This window comes from Fusarium vanettenii (genome assembly GCF_000151355.1).
Source record: "Fusarium vanettenii 77-13-4 chromosome 10 genomic scaffold NECHAsca_82_chr10_2_0, whole genome shotgun sequence".
NCBI lineage: Eukaryota > Fungi > Ascomycota > Sordariomycetes > Hypocreales > Nectriaceae > Fusarium > Fusarium vanettenii.
In genome coordinates this window covers 747340-771462 of record NW_003315807.1, presented here as the reverse complement: position 1 = coordinate 771462, position 24123 = coordinate 747340, and the positions used below count along the sequence as shown (strand labels likewise).

General features: G+C 52.5%; 9 protein-coding genes across 9 annotated transcripts; 4 read left to right on the top strand and 5 right to left on the bottom strand.

The window, feature by feature from the left end:
- Positions 1-1130: 1130 nt before the first annotated feature.
- On the bottom strand, positions 1131-3011 carry NECHADRAFT_123229 (glycoside hydrolase family 76; the record flags this gene model as incomplete). Its single annotated transcript, XM_003039797.1, has 4 exons — positions 1131-2031; positions 2082-2326; positions 2380-2859; positions 2918-3011. 4 exons carry the CDS (start codon positions 3009-3011, stop codon positions 1468-1470), a joined length of 1383 nt encoding a protein of 460 aa, XP_003039843.1. The 3' UTR covers positions 1131-1467.
- Positions 3012-4553: 1542 nt separating this feature from the next.
- Positions 4554-5758, bottom strand: NECHADRAFT_96708 (uncharacterized protein; the record flags this gene model as incomplete). Its single annotated transcript, XM_003039796.1, has 5 exons — positions 4554-5148; positions 5214-5291; positions 5331-5387; positions 5436-5572; positions 5618-5758. 5 exons carry the CDS (start codon positions 5756-5758, stop codon positions 4554-4556), a joined length of 1008 nt encoding a protein of 335 aa, XP_003039842.1.
- Positions 5759-6456: 698 nt separating this feature from the next.
- Positions 6457-7927, bottom strand: NECHADRAFT_96707 (uncharacterized protein; the record flags this gene model as incomplete). Its single annotated transcript, XM_003039795.1, has 11 exons — positions 6457-6535; positions 6584-6660; positions 6711-6937; positions 7016-7090; positions 7153-7319; position 7372; positions 7408-7564; positions 7605-7707; positions 7755-7774; positions 7830-7852; positions 7888-7927. 11 exons carry the CDS (start codon positions 7925-7927, stop codon positions 6457-6459), a joined length of 969 nt encoding a protein of 322 aa, XP_003039841.1.
- An 847-nt stretch (positions 7928-8774) lies between these two features.
- Positions 8775-9840, top strand: NECHADRAFT_85688 (uncharacterized protein; the record flags this gene model as incomplete). The annotated part of the gene is made up of 7 exons (XM_003040002.1): positions 8775-8886; positions 8934-8954; positions 9005-9176; positions 9227-9367; positions 9414-9478; positions 9529-9555; positions 9611-9840. The coding sequence occupies 7 exons, from the start codon at positions 8775-8777 to the stop codon at positions 9838-9840; spliced, it is 768 nt and encodes a 255-aa protein (XP_003040048.1).
- Positions 9841-10407: 567 nt separating this feature from the next.
- Positions 10408-12057, top strand: NECHADRAFT_63966 (uncharacterized protein). Its single transcript, XM_003040001.1, has 3 exons — positions 10408-10709; positions 10760-11347; positions 11397-12057. The coding sequence occupies exons 1-3, from the start codon at positions 10622-10624 to the stop codon at positions 11849-11851; spliced, it is 1131 nt and encodes a 376-aa protein (XP_003040047.1). The 5' UTR covers positions 10408-10621; the 3' UTR covers positions 11852-12057.
- Positions 12058-14262: 2205 nt separating this feature from the next.
- On the top strand, positions 14263-17624 carry NECHADRAFT_85686 (uncharacterized protein; the record flags this gene model as incomplete). The annotated part of the gene is made up of 3 exons (XM_003040000.1): positions 14263-16501; positions 16554-16925; positions 16996-17624. The coding sequence occupies 3 exons, from the start codon at positions 14263-14265 to the stop codon at positions 17622-17624; spliced, it is 3240 nt and encodes a 1079-aa protein (XP_003040046.1).
- A 325-nt stretch (positions 17625-17949) lies between these two features.
- On the bottom strand, positions 17950-19296 carry NECHADRAFT_96704 (uncharacterized protein; the record flags this gene model as incomplete). The annotated part of the gene is made up of 3 exons (XM_003039794.1): positions 17950-19024; positions 19079-19167; positions 19255-19296. 3 exons carry the CDS (start codon positions 19294-19296, stop codon positions 17950-17952), a joined length of 1206 nt encoding a protein of 401 aa, XP_003039840.1.
- A 490-nt stretch (positions 19297-19786) lies between these two features.
- Positions 19787-22864, top strand: NECHADRAFT_63963 (uncharacterized protein). Its single transcript, XM_003039999.1, has one exon. The coding sequence runs from the start codon at positions 19790-19792 to the stop codon at positions 22808-22810; it is 3021 nt and encodes a 1006-aa protein (XP_003040045.1). The 5' UTR covers positions 19787-19789; the 3' UTR covers positions 22811-22864.
- Positions 22865-22879: 15 nt separating this feature from the next.
- Positions 22880-24089, bottom strand: NECHADRAFT_96702 (uncharacterized protein; the record flags this gene model as incomplete). The annotated part of the gene is made up of 3 exons (XM_003039793.1): positions 22880-23205; positions 23255-23731; positions 24077-24089. 3 exons carry the CDS (start codon positions 24087-24089, stop codon positions 22880-22882), a joined length of 816 nt encoding a protein of 271 aa, XP_003039839.1.
- Positions 24090-24123: the final 34 nt, after the last annotated feature.

Genomic DNA, 24123 nt, shown 5'->3' with positions numbered 1-24123 from the left:
CTCTCTCATCTTCTCCCCAGTTCAAAACAAGCTTCATATCAGATCTCACGCCCTTCAAAGCCTAATGTTAGATCCTCCCCCGGGTTCCTGCGTCCAAGTCGTCAAATTACCCCAGATCTTGGCGCGTTTTCGAGAGCATGGGCAAGATCAAGCCGTTAGGTAATTGATGCGATGGGGATCAAAAGCACCAGGGCCTGGGCCATGAGGCTCTACGGCTCTGGTACGTACTGTAGACTACCATCAAAGAGGAGCTATCCATCAGGAGCTATGATGAAACGAGCTGCTGTTGTTAGACCCGCTTCTCATGATGCTGGGGAAGCTCGTGATGCTGTTGCTTAGTCCGCGTGACTCTATGATGGAATGTCTGTCATACTCTATCCGTAACTTCATCAAAAGAGTAACTATGCGTTATGCTAGCAACGTGATCTGTTCCAACTCCTCTGATGCCGCAGCCGACTTTGAAATGCCGTCTAGAGACCCGGGTGTAACTCTTACCCCTCGACTCTGATGTGTTCCCCCCCATGGCTCCCATCCTAGCTAGGTATAGTATGATAAACGGGTATACGAAACCGTCTACCGCTCTTTCACAAATTACATTGTTCAAATGGGTAAACAGATCAAACTCATAGCATAAAGCTCCTCAATGGCCTCCCATTTAATTGGGCTAGTCAAGCCTGTAACCATGGTGAGGTCACAGTGACAGAACTTAATGCTTGCGCCATCATATGGGGCATTATGCCGGAGGCCAACTGTTTCAAGATTGTACTACAATTAGTGTACCGTCGAGTCTTTATAATGCTCTGTTTTCTGCCAAATTTATGTCAAACCGAGTTACGCGTCATGGCAATTCCTGCAAGACAATGTGCAGTTCCAACAGTACACTGACTGTTCCTTCAACACTGTTGTCCAGCAAATTGATCTGCAACAGCGGACTTTTCACAACTAGAGCCACCGCTTCAATATATTCTCTAGCAAACAACGCCTACTAAACAAGATTGCACTTCTTGATCCACTTGAAACAGGCCAGGGTCCATCGCCAAGAGGCCTCTCATTAAACGCCTTGCCAAGATATCACCACGTGGAACCGAGCAATGGCAGATTACCAAGCCCCAGCCAAGACAGGCGTTGATCGATAAACGACAAAAAGATCAATTACACGACTATATATAGCTCTACTCTCGGGTCTAGCAATCCGCTCAGCCGTGAGCCATGGCTCTAATCGTTGATCAAGCAAGTGCCCCCCTTGTCTTGCAATCGGGGCACACAGCTGTGAAGTAATGAAACGTGATAACATCCAGAGAAATAAAACACCAGCCATGCCAGGCTGGTTAAACAAGTACTTTCCATCCAACGCCGGGAACACATTCTTTGTTCCTCCCAATCCCCCAAAAATCAGGCTGCAAGAGATTCAAATCCAGTGGCCATCGTGGCCCCCGGCGTTATTAAATTCGTATCGTGGCACATCTCTTATTTGCCCATGCTCATCCAGCCAAACATGCCGCATGCGATAGACAGAACAAGGAATGTCAAGATACCAGCACCAGCCTTGTCGGCAGTAGTGATAGGCTTGTAGTGCTTGCCAGGCGTGGTGCTTCCGCTGCCAGCGTTGGGGTTGCCCTTGGAAATACCACCCTTCTTGGCTGTCACGGGAGGCTCGGTGTGCTCCATGAGCAACGAAGACACGGCGGCGAGGACGTTCATCTGCTGACCAGCACCAGTCTTGCCATCATACTTGCCCGATGACCACTTGAAACCACAGGCACGTCCGGTGGTGCCTCCGGTGCACTGCTTGATGGCCGCTTCAGCCGATGTTTGAAGCACGGGAAGAATCTTGTCCGAGACGATGGGGGCGAGGTGAGTGACTTGGGACATCCAGCGGTGGACGTAGCCCTTGAACGAAAGCATATCGGTGGTGCAAGTGCCGTGGTTTTCGCAGGCGATTTCGACAGCAATGCCGTCGGGGAAGAAGTTATCGAGAGTGGAATCGACAAGCTTGGTCAAGCGTTTCTCCCACTTCGCCTCACCATCGGTCTAGGAAACTGTGAGTTAATGCTAGACAAACGTGAATAGTTGTGACTTACATAGTTGTACATGAAAGCAGCACCCTGCAGGAAGACGCCGGCATTGTAAGAGAACTGGGCCTTGTTGATATCGGTGCAGTTGGTTCCGACATGAGCTCCGTCATAGATCTTGTAGCTCGTGGGATCAAGGAAGCCCACGCTCTCCATCCACTCCCACGTCGTCTCGGCCCAGTCGGCATATGTGGTGTTGCCAGTGTAACGAGCAAGTCGAGCGCCAAGGTTGAAGAAGCAGCCGTTGGCAATGCCTTGAATCACATTAGTCAAGCATACCCAAAATATTGGTGATCCAAGTACTGACTGTTCTTGTAGTCATAACCGTTATTCGTGGGAGGAATCTGCCATCGGAGACCTCCATTACAAGTCTTGTCGTGTCGGTCGGGAGCTGCCTGGGTGTTGAAGACAGCCTGGGCGAGGGCCAGCCAGCCAGGTCTGTCCTCTGGAGGGTTGGGGAACTTGAGCTCGGCAGCGAGCATAGCCGACATGCCCCAGAAACCTTGATCGTCGTTTCCGAGGGACAAGGTAACGTTGCCGGGTTGGTAGTCGTTATCGTCACCGGTTTGGAACTGCATGGCCTGAATGACCTTGGCGTTGTAGGTCGCATCGCCAGTACACTTCCAGTAATCCATATACGTCCCCCACATGGCACCGCCTTCCCACCAGTAGTAGTCACCGTTGGGAGGAGGACCAGGGAGAATACCAGGAATACCGCCTGGGTCAAGACCATGATAGTACTCGATCAAATCGGCGGCGAGTTGCTTGGCCGTCTTCTTGATGTCATCTGAAGAGGTACGAGTCAGCTACACGTTAGAGGTCCGTCGGGTGGTGTGAATGCGCACCATTGCTAGCAATGCTGTATTGCGACTGAGCACCGACGAGGCCGGCGGAAGCGAGGAGCGCAGCGATGGCGCTGGTTGACAGAAAGGACTTCATCTTGAGAAGGGTACTGCTATATGTTCAAGCGAGCGGCTGCGGTAGAAATGAAGATCCGAAATGACGTGGAAAGCGAGTGTTGGGCGCGCCCGGGGAGGGCGATGAGATGGTGGTGATGCAATCGAGGCGAGCTGGGACAAGATTAAGGCGATATGAACCGGTCGACAAGCCGAAACGAACGACGGAGTAAAATTGTATTATTAAATGTCAAAGGCCAGGCAAAAGTCGCACGCCAAGGGCCAAGATTGGTGATGTCGATGCGTGGTGTTGATGAAGAAATCAAGTCGAAAATGGATGGACAAAGCACGCCAAGTTGCCAAGGAAGGAACGGGCGATGGGGGTGGGTTTGCATGGGAATAAGGGAAGGGAGGGCAAGGGAAGGAAGGGGGGAACGCAAGTTGCAAGGAGAGACAAGACAAGGAACCTGAATTAATTGTGGATCCAAACACCAAAGAGCCCAAGAGGAGGGTGAGACGGCGAGTTGAGTGGCTGATGGCTCGATCCACGGGGTGGGCTCTAGCCCGGGAAGCGTCTCATCAGGGCGTCAGTCGCTATTTTTTTTTTGCGGGCTGGACGGCCTGAATTGCGCATTGCATTGGACCGTGATACGAGCTTTTCGCTTTTGGGTGCCGACTCAGGGGTAGCATTTGCTGTTCAGTCATCGAGGCAGTGCTGATGAGGTGCATCTTGTTCCTGACAGGACGGTGATCATCTGCCGTAGTGTGCCTCGTACACACTGAGGACGGCAAACCGCTACTGCTACGTATTATTGTTGCTGACCACCTGCTGAGACGTTTCTCGTGGAATGAAGGTTTCCACCCTCGAGAATGTCCACGTCCCTGCGGCGGAAATCGGCTATGCCGGAACCTGATGGAGAGGATTCTCCCATCAAGCCATCCATCCCAAATGGGCCAAACTCATCCGTTGCATCCCGCGCGTGGATAAATCTGGGCCCAAGTACCCGCCAAGTGTTCCTACAGCACTCTCTGTCGCTATAAACACTGATCTTTGGTGTTTTCTTTCTGTTGCACTTGTTGCCCTCTCGTCATCGCCTTTCGCGACTCTCAGAATCAGCAGATGTCGTTCGTCTCGCAAAAACCACTTCTGCCCTGCCAAGGCGCTTATCGGCACTTACATCCGATCCACGAGCCATCACTTGGCATGCCAAGGAGGCCAAGGAGCCAGTCTCGCTTGTCCCGCCTTGCAGCCGTTTTGCTGGAATCGGGTGTAACACGGCTTATCGATAAGACAGGGGCTGGCACGTGATGTTGAAGAGCATCAATTGTTACGAATTCACTTCGTGTTCGACTTTAATTGATCACGAGCCGATAAATGCGATGCCCGTTTCATCACCCTCGTATCGCTGGTCTATCCGATTCCGAGGACTGTTTTGCGTGGCCTAGGTAGGATGCGATCACAAGAAGTACCTTGGAGGTCGCCCATGTCATCACAAGTTATGGTGACAGCTAGGTAAGTATGCAGCAGCGTTAGATAGCCGCTATAAGTGATGGTTCTACTCAAGTCTTTATACTTGCAGTATATCTAATATCCAAGCGACTTTCTAACCTTGTTAATCGGCTGCTCCCCCTTGCTTCTCCTCTCCAAGTTGTACGTCAAGATCTTGAACACCCGCTCATAAACATGGTTCGAGTTTCCAGCGCAGTGCGGCGTGATAATGGCATTCTTGTAACCCCGAAGCTTGGAATCCGAGGGCAGAGGCTCAGGATCTGTCACATCAAGGGCAGCACCTCGGATCTGTTCTGTGTCCAGCGCCGTGATGAGATCCCCAGTGTTGACGATGGGTCCTCGTCCAGTGTTGCAGACGTATGTCTTCTTCTTACTCAGTAGCGCAAACTGCTCCTTGGAGATCATGTTTCTCGTCTGCTCCGTAAGAGGAAGCAGGATGACGAGAAGGTCAAGATCCGAGGCTAGGAAATCGTTGAGCTGATCCTTGCCATGGAACCACTTGCTAGGAAGCAGACCATCAGGATCTCCAAGGCCAGTCTCGACGAAGCCATCGTCCTTCCGTGATTCGGCAGTGGCTCGTTCGTGCAGGGTGTATGCATGAACGTCCATGCCGAGAGTTGTGGCGATCTTGGCGACTTGGCGGCCAATGTTTCCGTAGCCAAGGATACCACTAACAAGATGGTCAGAAGAGGCGTAAAAGAGCCGGTTTCAGATTACTTACACCCTCAAACCTACAGAATCCTCGGTGTCTTCATCCGAGTCAGGGTCCACCCATTTGCCCTGCTTTTAAAGGTCGAGGTAGTAAGGGACTGGCTAGGTTAGCAGTTGGATACCGCGTTGTCGAGGAGGAACCTACAAAAGTGCTGGTGTGCCATCCATGTGCCAATCACCCATTCAGATACTTGGGGCCTGTTCTTGTCAGTTATGATGAAGTCTGCGTGGAGTAGGGCAACGTACGCATGAGAGTCGTTTGATGTCGAAAAGGCAATCTCAGTCTCCTCGAAAAGAGGCAGACCAAAGATCTGGGCACACCCAGCGCTCAGAAGTTGAGCAAACTGCAGATTGGGCATCCACTCCTTAGGAGGGAATGCCTTCTAAGTGAAGAGGGATGTAGTTCGCTTTCATATATCGGCGGGCACTTCCTTGGGCACCTCTTGAGCGTATAACTCTGTAGGGTGTGTTATGACTTCAACGCTGGGGCATTTCGCCTTGAGATTGGCAAGCCATTCTGGCTTGGGGGCAAAAGGTGTTATAACTAAAAGAACTTCGGAGGAGCTCATCGTGAAGAACGACGGGGTGAAAAGTTGACAGAACTTGATCTTGGAATGATTGCTTGATGAACTGACATTGTTTTAGTAGATGTATATAAACTCAAGGCCATTCTTGACTCAGCCCAAAGAAGTCATACAGAGGCATATTTAAATGACTCTGCTCAATTGTCACATCTCGAATTTGATAAGCCCTAGGAGGAGGCATCCCCAGATCTGACTCGACCATGACTCGGCCCATGATTATCGCAACTTGCACTTGTGCCCCCACGCCTTGAAATGCGGGGGATTAGCGGAGACGACGATGCACTCTGCTGTAAGCCGGTGACGTGCATTTTGGAAAAGGTTTTGCGCATTCGCAGTAGCGTAACGGATACTGTTGCGTCGGAAACGATTCCCGAGATGTTAGAGTCGAAGATGTGAGGATAAACAGGAACACCGACATCGGCGATAAGAGTAAATTTACGGAATTGACTTGCCGTTTAATGTTCCTGGATTTGTAGGATGGGGTAAAGGAAATACAGTTCACATGTAAGTTAGAGAGGCTCTTGACGGGAACGCATCTCACCCGGAAGCTATTCACGATACAACGATTTCTTCTGTGCCTATGTACAGTTGGAAAGTAATGGTCTGATTCCTCGATATAGAGTTCTTGATGATCTATCGGCAATTTTCTAACATGTTGTCTATCTACTTCACCATATGGCACTTTACAGCTTCGACAGAATGCCCGTCTCCGTCTGAAGTATCGACAAATGGCCCTTGTTGATATCCTTGATCGTCTTGTATCTGTACCATGGTTAGTACTATTTCGTCAACATGGGGTAGAACACCCACCCTGCTAGAGACATGGCAATCTTGAACTCGTCGTGGAGGAGGTTTACTGCAAGCTTGACTCCCTCAGCTCCATCATACTGTGTCTGAGCCAGTATTTACACTCTTTGTAGTCGCCTGGACAACTCACTGCTAAGCCCCAAATGGGAATGCGTCCGGCAAAGCAGAAATCCGCACACAGGGCAATCGCCTTGAAGATATCTGTGCTGCGTTGGATGCCACCGTCAACGGCGATCTTGATCTTGCCCTTTGCGACGGGGGCGCACTCTCGGAGGGCGTCGAGAGTTGCTGGTACGCCGTCGAGTTGTCGGCCGCCATGGTTCGAGATGAGCACTCCAGCCACGCCGTGCTCGATGGCTAGGGCCATGTCCTCAGCAGTGTACATTATTCACAGGTTAGCAATTGCTGGATAATAACAGCCCTGGATACTATGACCTCCTTTCAGCCAGATGTCAAGCTTGGTAACACTCTTGACCCAGCCAATTGCCTCCTCCCAACCAACCGAGTCCTCTGTAAGCTGGCGTTAGCTACCCGTGACATTCTTGCTGCACCATGACAAGTAGACTCCTCACCATAACTCAGGTCGGCGGCTTGGTCCACCAGATGGCTAAAATCGACATCTGGGAGAATATTGGGATTTCCATGCCATTGGGGATACCAAACGAGTTGCGATACTCGTTGAGTCGTCGACCAAGCATCGGTACACCCACCGCCATCATGACTGCCTTGTATCCGGCCTCTGAAGACAAAGTTATTATTTATGAACAAGCCATCTTCTCATGGTAACTCACTCTCAGCTCGCTAAAGAATCTGTCGAGAAATGGCACGATTCTCGAGGATGCTAAACTGCATGATGTAAGGGTTGCCCTTCTCCTCGGCCATCACATCCTCCAGTGCGCAATTGGCATAGGCTGACAAGGCCATGGGGATGCCAGTCTCGGCCGCAGCTCTTGACGTTGCCACCTCTCCTTCGGGATGAGCCAACTTGTGGGTAGCCTGGCGAGAAGCCAAAGGGAAAGGTCACCTTTGTGCCGAATATCTCGGTCGACGTATCGAGGTTGGACACATCCTTCAAGACTCGAGGACGGATCTTGTACCGGTCAAACGGCTTTTCATTGTCGACGACGCTGTATCCTGGGTCAGCAAAGGTCAACTCAGAGGTTGGGCAACTTACGTGATCAAGTCCATGGCACCCTAGAAACAAGGTTGTCTGTTAGTTGGAGTTCTGGGGTAGCGGGGATCGTGTTACCCACCCCTGTACGCCCTGGGAAGCTTCTTGGACCCCTTCTCCTTCAGGTCATTGAGACAAAAGATCTCCGAGCTTCGCGTCCTACCGCGGTTGGCCATCTTGACAAGACAAAAGAGTCGTGCGACTTGAGTGTGATTGATGGTTTTAGATTGTCTGATGATTGCTCTATTCGAGTTATATCTCCCTACGCATGTTGCCCTTTATCCAAGCATGTCCCAGCTTGAGCCGAGTCAAGACTGGGTAACTCGGCTCCTCTGATAGCGTTCAGATGGGGAATATTAGCGTGTGAGAGATGCGGGGTATTAGCGCTGCATAAAGGATCCATCGTTTAGCTTTTAGCTCCCTGTTCTTATCGCTGAACAAGGTCATGTCTTTCGGACGGTTTCCGTCTGGCTGACGATGCCTATCTTGGACACCTCGGTCAGGCGGCATCATGGGTATGGTAGTTAGTGTTGGAGGCGAATGATAGCAAGAGTTATGTTTACTTGACTCAGCTCAAAATCAGCGTCGTAAGGACCAAGGCTTGGCAATTATATATATGTTGCGGTGGTTGAGGACTGAGTGTAACCGACATCAGCGTCAACAGTCAGCGAACCAAACCAAGCATTAAAGAACTCAGTCCAGCTGCAGCCATGGATCCCCTCATGTCTAAACTTCGGGGCTTCTTTAAGAATTACAGAGTGTACATTCTTGTAACCGTGTCTTACATGGGATCTCTGCTATTCGGCGAGCTACCCTAATGAAATTCAATCATCCGCACCCCTAACATGTTTACAGGTTATGATGTCGGTGTCATGGGAGGACTGCTCCTTTTCGAAAGCTTCAGGCGAGACTTTGGAATCCTAATTGGTTCGTCTGGCTTTGCAGACGGTAGAGTTGCCGAAATGTCCTCCAATGTTGTCTCTCTGTTGACTGCTGGATGCTTCTTTGGCGTACACCCGCAATATGCCCGTCGACTCGCACGAGGTGTCTCGCGAGTTTGTTGAGATCAAGACGTCCCTTGAAGAAGAAGGAGGAAAGATGGGAGAGACTACCTGGAAGGAGTGCCTCAAGCCTGGTGTTAAGAACCGGTTTGCTCTGATCTTTGCCCTCATGCTCTGCCAGTAACTTACCGGAACTCGATCGGTAAGTATCTTGAAAAACCCATGCAGAATATTAACTGACTGTTGATGTAGGATACTATGCTCCCCAGATTTTCCAAACCGTTGGTCTGTCTGGAGCTGATGCTTCTCTGTTCGCTACTGGAATCTATGGCATTGTCAAGTTGATTTTCACCGCCATCTCCCTGCTATTTGTCATTGACAAGATTGGCCGACGGTGGGCACATGTTGGTGGTGGAGCCTGGATGTAAGTACATGACTGATCTAGCTGTGAGAAATTTTGCTAACTGATGCTAGGGCCGTGATGATGTTTATCCTGGCTTCAGTTTTGGCAACTCATCCTCCCAAGGAGGGTGAAGGTGTCTCATCTGCGTCCATCGCCATGTGTGTCCTCATTTACCTTTACGCCATTGCATACACGGGCTCATGGGGCCCTAGGTAAGACTCTTGTTCTTGAATTATTGAATTCCACTGACATTCAAAGTCCTTGGATCGATGCCAGCGAGATCTTTCCAACTCACGTCCGCTCTTGTGGTGTGGCTTTTGGAGGTAAGAAGTCAACCATGCCTTTGAGACTTGAAATACTGACGAGAAAACAGGCAACTCAGTGGTTAATCACCTTAATGGTAACTCGGGTAACCCCCCAGATCATTCATGATATTGGTTGGAAGACATTCCTAGTTTTTGGCAGTCTCTGCTTCGGGATGAGCGTTTTTACCTTTTTCTTTATGAAGGAGACCAAGGTTCTGACACTTGAGGAGATTGACCAGCTCTTTGGACTGTCTGATATGGAGCAGTTCCATAACGATGTTGAGAGGAGAATGACCAAGCTGGAGGGACTTGATCCTGTTATGAAGACTGTGACGGCTGAGGAAGAAAAGGGGGTTGCTAAGCAGGAGGAGATTAAGTAGAGGATATCCTGGAGCTCTTCACTTCAATATTTCCATGAAAGGATATAATACAAGCGGACTGAGCTCTCCAATTGTACCTCAAGATCAAGATATACGACTCGAATCAGTTTAGGTTGAGGCGTATGGTGACGGGAAGTGGGCTGCCACGCGGTACCTTGCATGACCCTGAAACTCTCTGTGTACACATCAAATATGAGTGTCTCGCTGTCTGGAAACTTGACAAGATGCCACTCAAAAAGCAACGACATATAGAATGGCCTCTAAACACTCAAAAAGAGGTGATTCTATAATTCCACTTGATCATGACAGTTGTGAATTGGCATCATCACGCCGCGTCTGCCATAAGCTCGGCTCGGCGCGACTTTATCCCACAACAGTCAAACTCCACCAATCAGCGCGTGGACCCTGCGACGCCTCAGCTTCAGGGGACGCTTTTAGTTGACTTGTCCTTTCTGATTGCGGCTGCGGAGCGCATTCAAGGCGACCCAGAACCTACGACATTCATTGGGAATTCTCCTCCACCAGACACACGTGGCCGATAACCGAACGGATATAGCTTCCAGGCCACCGAGACTTGTTCCAATTGCTCCTTCCCAATCGTCACTCCTTTATAGAGGCATGCGGTGCTGAGAATCGACTGGCGCTCTTTGTCGATAAGCGACTCCTTGGACGCTTTGCGACCACTTTGGAACCACGACCGACGATCACGACCCCACGACCTATTTTCTTCGACTCCGTTGTGTATACATGAAAGCTAGCAGGGCTAGGAATCTTGGTTAACATGATGAACGGCGTTGAGAAGCCAGTCCTCGACGAGGACGCCTTTGGCGCAAAGGCTGGAAGCATGGTCAGCGCTTTTGACGCATTCCGTACGTCGTCTCTTACTTCTGAACCTCTGCTCGTGCTGACATTGAAACAGCCAAGTCGAAACCTCAATACATCCAACGAACCTCGGGCGGCGGAAAATGGACAGTCGCCGTGTCCATCATCTCCTTGATCCTCATCTGGGGTGAGGCCGCTAGGTGGTGGCGCGGCGCCGAGTCTCACAACTTCGAGGTGGAGGCGGGTGTCGGTCGAGAGCTGCAGATCAACCTTGACATTGTGGTGCGAATGCAGTGCGATGACATCCACGTAAACGTGCAGGACGCATCGGGCGATCGAATCATGGCTGCGAAGCGTCTCCGTCACGACAAGACCCTCTGGTCACAGTGGGTTGACAGCAAGGGCATGCACAAGCTTGGACGGGATAGCCAGGGCAGAGTCGTTACTCAGTCTGGCTGGAACGATTTGGGTTACGAGGAGGAGGGTTTCGGTGAGGAGCACGTTCACGACATTGTTGCGCTTGGCAGGAAGAAGGCCAAGTGGGCAAAGACGCCCAAGGTCAAGGGCCGTGCTGACAGCTGTCGTGTTTATGGAAGCTTGCACTTGAACAAGGTGCAGGGTGATTTCCACATCACGGCTCGAGGTCACGGATATATGGGCAATGGCGAGCATCTCGACCACAAGAGTGAGTTATTCCCCGAGACGAGGCTGGTCGTAAGCTGACAATCTTTCAGACTTTAACTTTTCGCACATCATCTCTGAGCTGTCCTACGGCCCCTTTTACCCCTCGCTCGTCAACCCCCTCGATGGCACTGTCAACGCTGCCTCGGACAACTTCCACAAGTTCCAGTACTACCTCTCCATTGTGCCTACTGTGTACAGCGTGGGATCTAGGTCCATCCTCACCAACCAATACGCCGTGACTGAGCAGAGCAAGTCTGTCAACGAGCACTACATTCCCGGAATCTTCTTCAAGTACGACATTGAGCCTATCTTGCTGACGGTTCATGAGAGCCGTGATGGTATCCTGACCTTCCTGGTCAAGATTATCAACATTGTGAGCGGCGTGCTTGTCGCCGGACACTGGGGCTTCACCATCAGCGACTGGGTGAAGGATGTTATCGGCAGAAGAAGGCGCAGCAGTGGTGGCGTTGGTGTCCTGGGAACCAAGGAGGGCTTTGATGAGTAGATTGCCATTCTGATAATGGCCTACGTGTATTAGAAAGGCATTCAGTGGGAGAGCCAAGAAGAGGGAGTTTGGGCTTGGAGGTTGTGCATATCTGCCGCTTCGGAGTTTGGGTTAAAACATGGGGTTTGGTTTCAGCATTATAAAGAGGATTGGCGGCCATCGCACACGCCATGATCAATTGTTGACCTATTGATTTGTTGACACGAGCATGCTACAAGCATATGTGAGCTCGAGCTCAGGGTTCCTACATCTGTCCTTTGATGCGGGAAGTGCGGTTTTGAGCTTAGCACGTTCCCCGGCTCATCACCTATTGGTAAGCTCCCTGCAACTTAGTTGAGGCTGAGTTGAAAGTGAATGGCCTCTTTCTGCATCTCACACTTTGTCAACTAGCACCAATAAAACGAGGCGGTGCACTTTCGCCCCGTTATCGTTGTATCAAGCCACCGCCATGCTGGTGATGCAGCACGATGAAAGAAAACGGACAGGCATGGAATATTCCAGTCATGGGGACAAGCTGCATCAGACACGGCATAGCGTCGTACTACGGAGAAAGGCCCATCGTGGCCAAACCCTTGAGGCACCAGGGCATCCCGTAAGGCTATTTACGCTCGGTTCCTGTCAGTCAGTAAGAAAAATTCCCATCCGGACTGGCCGGGTCAGTCGCCATCATGTGGCACAAGACAAAGGGCGTCTGGTGACTCAAAATCTAAGGGTCTGCGTAATCGTGCCGTGTCTCTTGGGATTTCTGGTAATATGCATGCCGGCAGCCGAAAGCGGAGCCGAGTCCAGATGATGTCCCTTTTGTTTTTCCTTTGAATTTTCTCAGTCTGGTTCCTTGGCTGTATGAGTTGTCCTCGAGGCGAACGAGGGACCTTGGAATGGAAGAAAAATAAGAACCAAGGACGGAGGATGTTTCTCTTCTGTCGACTCGGCATGACGGGGCAAGGGTTTCAAGAGGTGGGGCATACCCATGGCAGGCTATGACGACACCGGCATAAAAGAAGGAGAGAAAAAAGAATGGAAGTGGAGGGTGGGGTTTTTGCATCCTGGGCATGTTAGTGACGAAATGTTTCCCATCCATGGGCCAAGGACGAAGGTGACGATGGAGGCCAAGGTCAAGGTTCGTTTCGGTCCGGAGCGTTGAAGGGAGAGAAGGGAAAGCTTCTTTTCTTTTCCCGCCTCATTCCGTTCCTGAAGCTGAGAGAATGCGGGAACTGTCCCTGTCGATGAAGCGGACTTTGTTGGTCGGGTCACCAGGCTCTCTAAATTTGACTCTCTAGATCCCGAGATGGAGGGCACCTACGAGACCAACTGAGCGACCCATGTGATGGGGTACTCCAAGAGCTTGTTTCTTTTTCGTTACTGCCACTCAACTTTCAGGTTTGTTGGGCCTTTGTGCTGAGACAGGAGCCTAGCCATGGGCCTCTTTGACCTGGTCTTGACCTCAGGCTGGCGTCAATAGCGAGGTGGAACAAGGGGTCAGCATTGGAGTTTCGGCTGACGAGTGAAGCCTAATGAACAAAGGAATCAATGCCACGAATGCTTCTGCTGGTGGTGGCTGCTGCTGCTGCCGTTGCTGTTATTGTTTAGGTACAGTACTTCGTAGTCTCTGAGGCTCTATCCGAAATGACAACCAAGCAAACTCCAGGTTTTCCCTGGCACGACGTGTAGATCACCATCTCAGAAGATTCATCAAGCCGATGTCGACGCCCTACTCCCGTCTGTGTCCCAATCACCACGAGTACCGTCCAGCGACCAAGCCAAAGAGCCCAACGAGAAAAGCTCCCTTGCTTTTGCTCTGTGCTCTCGCCCCGGGGTAAGGTTGCATGGTTTGTTTAGCTAGAGCCTTGATTGGGTCCTTGGCTGCCTGGCCTCGACGCCCAGCTCATCAGCCGGGCAGAACCAAGAGACCTTCTGCCATCCATCTCAGGTCTACGGCCAATCCCATGGCCTCCCGCATTGCACGGTAGCATCATCTTCCATCATAGCCACTGCGGGCCTGGCCTTGTTGCTTGCCAGGCCGCGAAACACCCCCTGCAAGTCTCATCGCCGCCCACTGGAGCGTGCTGTGCTTCTGGGATCCACTCCCGCTGGGCTTCAGGCCGGTTAGGCCCCACGCCCCGCCTGGCCTGGTTTCTTGTTAGACCAGCCTTTCTTTTCCGGTTCCTGCTCGACATCCATGGCCCATCACTCACATCCACCACTACGACATCTCTCTTCCGTCATCGTTCCCAACCGTTTCTCCTTTTCCCCTCATACAAACTCTAGATTTCGCTGTTTCTGCACTTTGGGCGTTTTCCATCAAACCCTCGATTGCCTCGCCATCCCTATATCGAACCGCCTTTTTTTGCTTGACTCGTGCTGCAACTACACCACACAGCCCTCACCTGACCCCCCTGTCATCCCCCGCGATGGGTGAAGTCTACAAAGACACTCGCGTTTATCGTGAGTGGGATCGGGATGACAGCTCCTCGGACGACGAGCGCGTTCGCAAGACCACAATCCGACGATACAAGGTCACACCTAGTAGGACTGATCGAACCGACCGAGTATCCGAGTTTGACGATGGACGCTCCCGCGCCTCCCATTATGGTCGCACCTCGGGTGACCTGCTCGAGGAAGACCGTCGTTCTTATGCCGCGGACCGCCCTCGCTCTGCTTTCGAGTCCTATGCCGGAGCCCCTTCTCACGTCAGTCACTATGATGATCGTGGCCGGGACCAGGCCCCGAGATCCTACGTTTACGAGAAAGAGATCGAGAGAGAGACTTATCCACCACCACCGATGCCCGTTCCGCCGCCTGCACCTGTTTCCGCAGCTCCTACACCTGCGCCCGTAGCTGTAGCTGAGCGACCCCGTGCGACCGCTTTCGAGAAGGAAATGGATCGCGACTGGGAGCGACGTTCCCGGTTTGATGGTCCACCCTTTGAGGATGACGTCAGAGTTGAGAAGCGCATTGAGCGTCGCGACGACGGCGAGTACCGCATCGAGAAGCGAGTTGAAGAGCACGTCGACGATAGTCATGGCTGCGACGTCGAGCGATACCGTAAGGAGACAGAATATTACACTCCCTATGACCCTCCGCCGCCTCCTGCCCCCGTCATCATCCGGCAGCGTGCTCCTGAGCCGCAAAAGATCATCGTCCAGGAAGCCCCTCCCCCGGCCCCTGTCATCCTATCGCCGCCCCCCCGTCAAGATCCCGGTGTGGTTGTGATTCGTGAAAAAGAACCTCAACGTCAGATCATCAGGAGGGAAGTGCAAGTTCCGGCTCGCCCTCAGGAAGAGGAGTATTATTACCGTCACGAGCGTCGGGATTCTCGACACAAGGATTTCGCCATTGAGCGATACGACCGCCGACGCCGTGAGCACGATCACTATAGCGACGACGACGACTACTATGTGCGACGCACAGTCGTGCGCCGTCGCGAGCGCAGCGAGAGCCCCCATCATAAGAGATATCTCGCTGAGGGTGCCCTCGCTGGCGCCGGTGTCACAGCATTCCTCAACAGCCGCCGTGATTCCTATGGTGATCTGCCAGAGCATCGTGGGCGCAAGGTGATTGCTGGAGCTGCTCTTGGAGCTCTCGGCACCGAAGCCCTACGACGAGCTCGTAGTGCTTATGAGGACCGGTGGCATGACGATGATCAGTCTCCCGACCGTCACTCCCGCCTCAAGCAGGGTCTCGGGCTCGCTGCTGTAGCCCTTGCCGCTGCCGGAGCTGCCAAGTATTACCAGTCCAACAAGATTGAGAAGGAAGAGGCGCACCGAGGCAGAAGCCGTCGTCGTAGCCGTGGCTACCACTCTGGCGACGACTACTCTCGCTCTCGTTCCCGATCAATTATCCGGAGAACCACAACCACAAAGAAGAGCACTAGCCGCGGTAGCCGACGCCGCAGCCTCTCGACTGCAGCCAAGGCGGCCTTGGGCACCGTTGCTGCTGCTGGAATGGCCAAGCATCTCCGCAATAGGTCCAAGTCCCGCGGCCGCAGCAGCAGCCGGTCAAGCAGCAGCTCACGGAGCCGATCTGGGAGCCGCTCCCGCAGCAAGTCTAGGCTTCGTAGGGGCGCCGAGATCGCTGGTGCCGCTGTAGCGGCCAAGGCGGCACACTCCATGTGGAAGCACCACAAGGACAAGAAGGGTGGTGACAGCTCTGACAGCAGTGACGATGAGTACTACCGACGGCGCCCCTCGAAGAGCCGTAGCCGGAGCCGGAGCAGGTCCATGGCCAGATCCATTCATTCAGAGCGCGGGACTGATCCTCAGCTAGGCCCCGTAGTTGAATACGGCACCGATCCCCTCGCAACGCAACCGCCCCGCCCTGCGTCGCGAGGTTACGAATCCGAGGCGGAGGCGAGACGTAGACGGCGCAGACGACGCAACCGGAGCCGCTCGGTATCATCATCTGCGTCAGACCGCAGCAAGAAAAGGAGTAGAAGCCGGCTAGGAGAAATGGCAGCTGCTGGTGCTGCGGCGATTGGTATCAAGGAGTACAAGGAAAAGAAGGACAGAGAGAAGAGGGAGCAAAGGTCAAGGGAACGTCGGTTGGAGCTGGAACGGGAGCGCGAGAGGGAGCGCGAGAGAGAGGCATCTCGAGACCGTCGTGATCGAGCTGCCAGGTCTCCCTCCCGATCCCGAAGTCGCTCCAGGAAACGTGAGCAGCCCCCTTTGAGAGATGACAGTCTTGACTGACAATTGCTGACTAGGTTCCGACGTTGACGCCTTTGATGATCGAACACGCTCACCACCCATGGCATCTGGTGGTGCAGGCTATCCTCCTTATCCCACTGACCCTTCTCCTCCACCTGGCGGAGCTCCCTTCACACGATTCCCGAACCCTTCTAGCGACTATCAGCCATATGTTCCACAAGACTATACTGGCTATCCACCACCACCACCTCCAGGGCCTCCCAGGGGCTTGTCTGCCGGACCCCCTGCCTCCTACAATCCTCCACCACCGCCGCCGGGACCCCCTGGGCCCCCTCCTCCTCCAGGGCCTCCTCGAACAGGTGGTCCTCTGCCGCCTGACAATGTGAGTGACCCTATCCACGACCTCGGCTTGCGAGGTTTAGACGAGGGTGCGTTAAGCCGTACACGGAGGAAGTTGGTGTCCGAGAACGAACAAAGGCTGACTCTTAACAGATTTAGACTCTGAAGCGGAGTCCCATGTAGCCAAGTCGGTGACCTTTATTCCGTTGTCACCTAAAAGCTCAATGACAATGAAAAGGCACCGTGCGGAAGCGGCGGCCAAGGAGGAAATGGAGAAAATGGAGCAACTTGCTTTTGACCAACTTCATGCCCTTGTGCCTTTTAAGCCACGCTCACGAACACGCTCACGTCACCGACGGTCCTCTTCCTCATCATCTTCATCATCGGACAATTCTGATACTGGCCGAAAACATCAACCTCGGGGTGATGGATCTAGCTCAGACGATACCGTCGAGATATTGCCTGATCGATTTGATCGACGTGGCGAGCCGTTGGATGGGCGTTCCAACCGCAATCATGGATGGAAGAATCGCAGGGGAGATTTTGAGTACCGACCTAAGAACCGTGGTGACATGAATGTCAGGGGTGCATGGCAAGTTGCTGGAACCGATGGTGAATCTGTGGACCGACTCGTTCGTGGTGTCACTGGAGTGCTAGAAGGCAAACGTGGTTGGCTTGGCTTGCTTGGAGAAGTTTTGGGTGGACTGCAGGGAACTGATGAGAGCAAGGCGATTGAGGACGGGCGTCATCACGATAGGAGACGCAGAAGGAGGAGGCATTCCGATTGACGACTTAATGACTGTGAATACGTTTCTTGACTCGGTAACGATTTCTTTGGCTGGACATGGCTGATGGTTTCTGGGTTGGGTCGAACTTGATGACATGATGTAACGACTACGTATATCTAACGACCGATATATAGATCAACTGATGATGTGTTATATGCATGATTGAAGAACCTTTATCACGTTGGATTAACTGTGAAGTGTATAAGTTTGAATTTGAAACGAAATGCATGTGTTGGTATCCCTTGATATCTACAATGTATAGGACATGGCCTCCTCTTGAAATGATTCAACTCCCCACCTTCTACGCCATCCCACCCAGCTCTCATCATAACTCATCTCGCTGAGGTGTTGCCGTCCTTCCACTATCGGCTTGTAGGTCGACACCGTTCTTTGCCCTCCACTTCTCCCACAGACCCCAAAAGTCGCTTTCCATGTTTGTGTCCATCTGGTCTGGGAGCACCACCTTGTATTCAACGTATAGGTTGCCAAATTCGGTCTTGTGGTAGACGCTGTCGCCATCCTCGTGCCAGATGGGCATACCCTCGCCGACTACCGTCTCGATGTGGCCGGGTTGGATGACCTGGCCGCGGGGACGTTGTAGACGGACGACGTGTGTGTCGAGATGAGTTAGGTTGCGGGTCCAGCCGCCCATCCAGGCTTCGCGGAGGGAGAGGAGTTCGGTCCAGTATAGATCGTTGCCCTTGCGACGGAAGAAGACGCCGTCGACCTTGTCGGGGTTATTTTCGTATGAGGGTGCTTGCTCAGTGAGCGTCACGATCAAGTCGCCAGGGACCCAGTCAGGGCTCTCGTCTGCCTCATTCTCGTATACTACGCGGGAGTCACGACCGGCTCCACGCGCGATGTTAAGTTGTACGTTGGTAGCCTTTCTCTCGACGCGCTGGCCTTGGCAGACTGGACACTTGTGCTTGATAGTCTTGCCCCTGCCGCCGCAGGCGTCGCACTTCATGCGCATTTGCTGGAACATGCCCGGCGCGAGCTGTCTCTTGATGGTTCGGACGCCGTGGCCGCCGCAGACATTACAAGAATCAACCTGACCATCGGCGCTGCCTGTTCCCTCACAGTGCTCGCAGATGTGCTGCTTGTTCCAGGCAAACTCGGTCGTGGCGCCGTTGTAGAAGTCGCGGAGGGAGATCTCGACTCGGACCTCGACGTTGTGTCCTCGAGGTTCGCTAGAGGCTCGTCCTGAATGGCCGTGGCCGCCGAAGAAGCGGCTAAAGAGGTCGAAGGGGTCGTGGCCTCCTCCGCCGCCGCCGCCTTGACGGTGCTGCTGGACACCATCGTGGCCCCATTTATCGTATACTTTGCGTGTCTCTTCGTCGCTTAGGACATCGTAGGCTTCTGAAACTTCAACGAACTTGTCGTGTGCTGTGCTATCACCGCTTGAGGGAGGTTAGTATTGCATCGAGGCGGAGGGGGGTTATGGAGGGGCATACGGATTCTTGTCGGGGTGGAACTTCTTTGACAGTTGGCGATATGCCTGTTTCAATTGCTTGTTTGAAGCTGATCGATCAACACCGAGAATCTAGAAATCTGTTAGTTCTGAATGCGTGGTGAGCTCCTCGAAATGTCGTGCCTTGTAATAGTCCTCGGCGCATATAGCGAGCTGGACTAGAGCTAATAGGACCAAGATGGCCGCTCCGTGGAGCAACATTGCGCCGTCGTGTGCGCAATAAATGAAGCTTTTAAAAATTTCAAAGAAAGAAGCTTCGAAGGCGACCTCGACGATGAAAGAGCGAAAACCACAGAAGCGACGTGGCGGGAGCGAGAGGCGAGAAGATGACCAAGGACCGGAGAACAAAGAAATCGACTTAGAAATACCAGCGTGTTATCAATGCTTCGTTTGCCTCCAGTTCCAGGCCAGGTACTACCTCTTTTGGGAACGCTATCGGGCTTATCGATCACCCACCCCTGCATGTGGCGCTTTATCAGAGGTCTTTGATTGGAGGATCGGATTAATTACCGGATTATCCTGCAACTAATTTCTTGGGCTGGACGTCAGCCAACTGCGTCGCGATGGAGCTTGTTCTGCCTGGGGCTGTATCTTCTGCCTTCAGCTTGGTCTACTTGGAATTTCACCGATTCCAGGTATAAGCTTGACGATTATTTTTGTGCTTTATCACGGCGAAGCTAATCGGATAATCACCATGAGCTCAAAAAAGTACGCTCTCCTCCCTATGGATGAGGATGAGGTCGGCCCTCAAAAAGTTTCCAAGGAGAAGAAGCACAGGCATCGACATCGCGACCGAGACGAGAAATCCTCATCCCGAAATTCTAGGCCACGTCGCGATCGCAGTCGCTCGAGGTCTCCGGGCCGAGGGTCTTCATCACACCACAGCCGATCTAAGCAGTACCGAAGACGCGATGACAAGGCCGACTTTGACGATCGATGGGGAGATGAGGAGCCACCTTCCTCCGAGCCTGAGGAGGAGGAGGAAGAATTTGAGGAGTCGGCTAGCAAGAGGGTTAAGCTGAGCCATGATGAGCCAAAGGAGGAGGACCTTTCAGACGGCGCAAAGGAGGAGTTGGATCGGAGAAAGGACATTGAAGAGCGCGAAGCCTTTGCGAAGCGACTGAAGGAAAAGGACGACAAGAGATCGAAACACGGCGAAAGAGAGGGAGAATCATCGAGGAGAAAACTCGCAGAGGATGCTGAGGCACGAAACAAGGCGCTCCCCGATATCCGAGAACGATCGCGACAGGAATACCTCAAGAAGCGAGAGGCAGAACGTCTTGCTCTTCTACGGAAGCAGGTCGCCGAAGAGACGGCTGAGTTGAGGAGCGGCGTGCGACTGTCGGAGAAGGAAAAGGCCGAGTTTGCCAAGAACAGGGAGATCCTACGCCTGGCGGAGGAACGCCTCAAGATTGACGACCACCGCGATGGATATGCGATGCCGGAGGATTACATCACAGAAAAGGGAAAACTGGACCGCAAGAAGAAAGAGGAGGCACTCTACAAGAGATACGTTGAAAAGGACGAATATGGCCAGGAGAAATTCGTCACCGAGCATGAGGAGTGGGAGCGAGAGCAGGCCTCGAAGGCCAAGGCGCAGATTCAACGCGCCGAGAGAGAAAATGAGGACTACGACTATGTGATGGACGAGGAACAGTACATCCAATGGAATTTGGACTCACGGATGGAGGGCGATGACCAAAAGATGACCAAGGAGCAGCAGTTCTTGGCGGCACAAATCGACGCAGCGGAGAAGAAGGCTTTGACCATCCAGGAGACGAGAAAGAGTTTACCCATTTACCAGTATCGCGACGAATTTCTGGCGGCGTTGGAGCAGTATCAGGTTTTGGTCATTGTTGGAGAGACTGGTAGTGGAAAGACAACACAACTACCGCAGTATCTTCACGAAGCGGGATACACCAAGAACGGCATGAAGGTGGGATGCACACAACCCCGACGAGTGGCAGCCATGAGTGTAGCAGCTCGTGTTGCAGACGAAGTCGGTGTCAAGGTCGGCAACGAAGTTGGATACACGATTCGTTTCGAGGATTGCACCAGCGACAAGACCGTTTTGAAGTACATGACCGATGGTATGCTTCTTCGAGAGTTCATGACGGAGCCTGACCTGGGAGGATATTCTGCACTGATGATCGACGAGGCGCACGAACGGACGGTTCACACTGATATCCTGCTGGCGCTGGTCAAGGATCTGTCTCGAGAGCGGCCTGACCTTAAGCTTCTGATCTCTTCGGCTACCATGAACGCCGAGAAGTTTGCGCAGTACTTTGACGACGCGCCCATCTTTAATATTCCCGGTCGACGATATCCTGTGGACATTTACTATACACCTGCCCCTGAGGCCAACTATCTGGCTGCCGCAATTACGACAACGTTCCAGATTCATACCACACAAGGCAAGGGTGACATCTTGATCTTCCTGACGGGTCAAGATGAGATTGAAGCGGCTGAGCAAGAGATTGCGGAAACGGCAAAGAAACTTGGAAGTCGCATCAAGGAACTTGTCATTTGTCCCATCTACGCCAACCTACCATCAGAACTTCAGTCAAAGATCTTTGAGCCGACTCCAGATGGAGCTCGCAAGGTTGTCTTGGCTACCAACATTGCCGAGACCAGTTTAACCATTGATGGTATCGTCTATGTCATTGACCCCGGCTACGTCAAGGAGAACGTCTATAACCCTGCAACCGGCATGTCGAACCTGGTTGTTGTACCTTGCTCGCGAGCCTCTGCCAATCAGCGGAGCGGTCGAGCTGGACGTGTCGGACCTGGAAAGTGCTTCAGGTTGTACACCAAGTTTGCGTACATGAACGAAATGGACGAGTCAACGACTCCTGAGATTCAGCGAACCAACCTGAACGGTGTTGTGCTTCAGCTGAAGTCGCTGGGCATCAACGAGCTGCTAGAGTTTGAGTTCATGGACCCTCCGCCCACGGAAGCTCTCATCGGCGCTTTGAACCAGCTGTTTGCGCTGCAGGCTTTGAATCATCGTGGAGAGTTGACCAAGCTAGGTCGTCAAATGGCCGAATTCCCTACCGATCCCATGCTCGCCAAGGCTGTACTGGCTGCAGACAAGGAGGGATGCGTAGAGGAGGTTCTGTCCATCGTTTCGATGCTTGGTGAGGCTTCAGCTCTCTTCTTCCGACCCAAGGATAAGAAGATTCACGCAGACAGCGCCCGCAACCGGTTTACGGTTAAGGATGGAGGTGACCATATCACCCTTCTCAACGTGTGGAATCAATGGGTGGACAGTGATTTCTCCCCTGTCTGGTCAAAGGAGAACTTTTTGCAGCAACGGTCCTTGACCCGAGCGCGCGATGTCCGTGATCAACTGGCCAAGCTCTGCGAACGTGTCGAAGTTGCCCCCTCTACTTGCGGAGCGTCCAACCTCCGACCCATCAAGAGAGCCATCACGGCTGGTTTCTTCCCCAACGCGGCGCGACTACAGAAGAGCGGTGACAGTTACAGGACGGTCAAGAACAACACGACAGTGTGGATTCACCCAAGTAGCGTGTTGATGGCCATCGATCCGCCCGAGAAGATGGTGGTGTATTTTGAGCTTGTGCAGACTACGAAGGAGTACATGCGTAGTGTGATGCCGATCGAGCCCAGGTGGCTTTCGGAGTTGGCACCGCATTTTCATAAGAAGAAGGATATTGAAGCTATGGAGGAAAAGAAAATGCCCAAGCAGCGGTAGATATGAATACGGATATTGCGCGTCATGCGTCTAATTACAATCTAGCCTATTCCACATCCCATCATTGTTTTAATCATCTTTGCCTTCTGATGTTTCTTCATTGTCGGGAACCCATTTGTAGAGAATGTCGGTTCTCATGGTGTACTTTGTACCCTTGACAACCGTTGCTCCCTCATGGTAGAGACCCTTGTGCTGGAAGATGAGCACACTGCCTTGCTTGGGGTTCACGTCAAGCCTGTTATCACCTCTCATCTCTAGAAAAGAAGTTGCGCCGCCTTCGAGATCTGACTCAGGGTTGTGTTCCTTTGAGTCATTGAGATAGAGGTGGACTGTGTAAAAGGTCTCATACTCGATGCCTGGGCCTTCAGTATAGTAATAGGGGCCATCGCAGTGAGCTGCTCATGGTTAGAGATGCATGGTAGGATGAGTGAGATGTTGGCTTACGCTTAAAGTACTGGCCGGGAGTGTACTTGAGATATCGCATTCGCTCGTTAAACCGGCTGAATTTCCATTTTCCTCCACGCATGTAGGGATCAGGTGGGATCACAGCTAGAAGCTCACGCAGGCCCTCAGCTTGAGCGCACCGTTCCCACAGCCGATCAACGATGGTCTGCTGGTCCCAGATAATGCGGTCACTCTCACGATATCCCGGCGCTGGAGCCTCCCACCCAGGGCCGAGACTCACCAGCGCCGGTCTCCAGGCTGAAGAGCCTTCTGGTCGAGGCACAGAAGCCTCAGCGAGAGAGAGTAGCTCGCGGCATTCTTGGGGAGATAGGACGTTGTCGAGAATGAGGGCGGTGTGACCCTCATACTGAGGTAGAGGAGATGAGGCAAAGTCAATGTGATGAGATGTTATGGGAGCGGAGGGAGGAGCAGTGAGGAATGAATCTGGGATGACCACATCGCTACTGGTGTATTTTACTTGACGAGGTAGATCTTCCATTTTGGATGGGTTTCTGGGTTTTATGACAAAGGAAGACGATGAGGAGGAGGTGAGGCCAAGCTTGGATGCGAGGTTGGAGAGCATGGTTTTAATGCTGACTGTTGAAACAAGGGCAGGATCTTCAAGGATTTGCAAGGATTTTCAACGCAGGAACTCGAATTGGCTGAATATATAGGCAAATGTAACGAAAAAGGACACTTCTTTTGTAGCCTAACACTCAGGCCCTCTTGTTTACATTGTTGCCTACGACTTGGAGCTATCACGAGCGTAAGCGTGGCTGTGTGGGGAACAGCCACCACCAGAAGATGCGACTAGGCTTTTACCATTGCGAACCATGGGATTGGTGGACGAGGCGTTTTCGGGGGGTTGT

What these genes read in the sequence shown, in the direction of transcription:
- NECHADRAFT_63966 (XM_003040001.1), top strand. Translation starts at nt 10,622, where the DNA reads ATGATGAACGGCGTTGAGAAGCCAGTCCTCGACGAGGACGCCTTTGGC. An exon ending in CAGCGCTTTTGACGCATTCC is followed by an intron (nt 10,710 to 10,759) that starts GTACGTCGTCTC and finishes ACATTGAAACAG; the next exon opens with CCAAGTCGAAACCTCAATAC. An exon ending in CGAGCATCTCGACCACAAGA is followed by an intron (nt 11,348 to 11,396) that starts GTGAGTTATTCC and finishes ACAATCTTTCAG; the next exon opens with ACTTTAACTTTTCGCACATC.
- NECHADRAFT_63963 (XM_003039999.1), top strand. Translation starts at nt 19,790, where the DNA reads ATGAGCTCAAAAAAGTACGCTCTCCTCCCTATGGATGAGGATGAGGTC.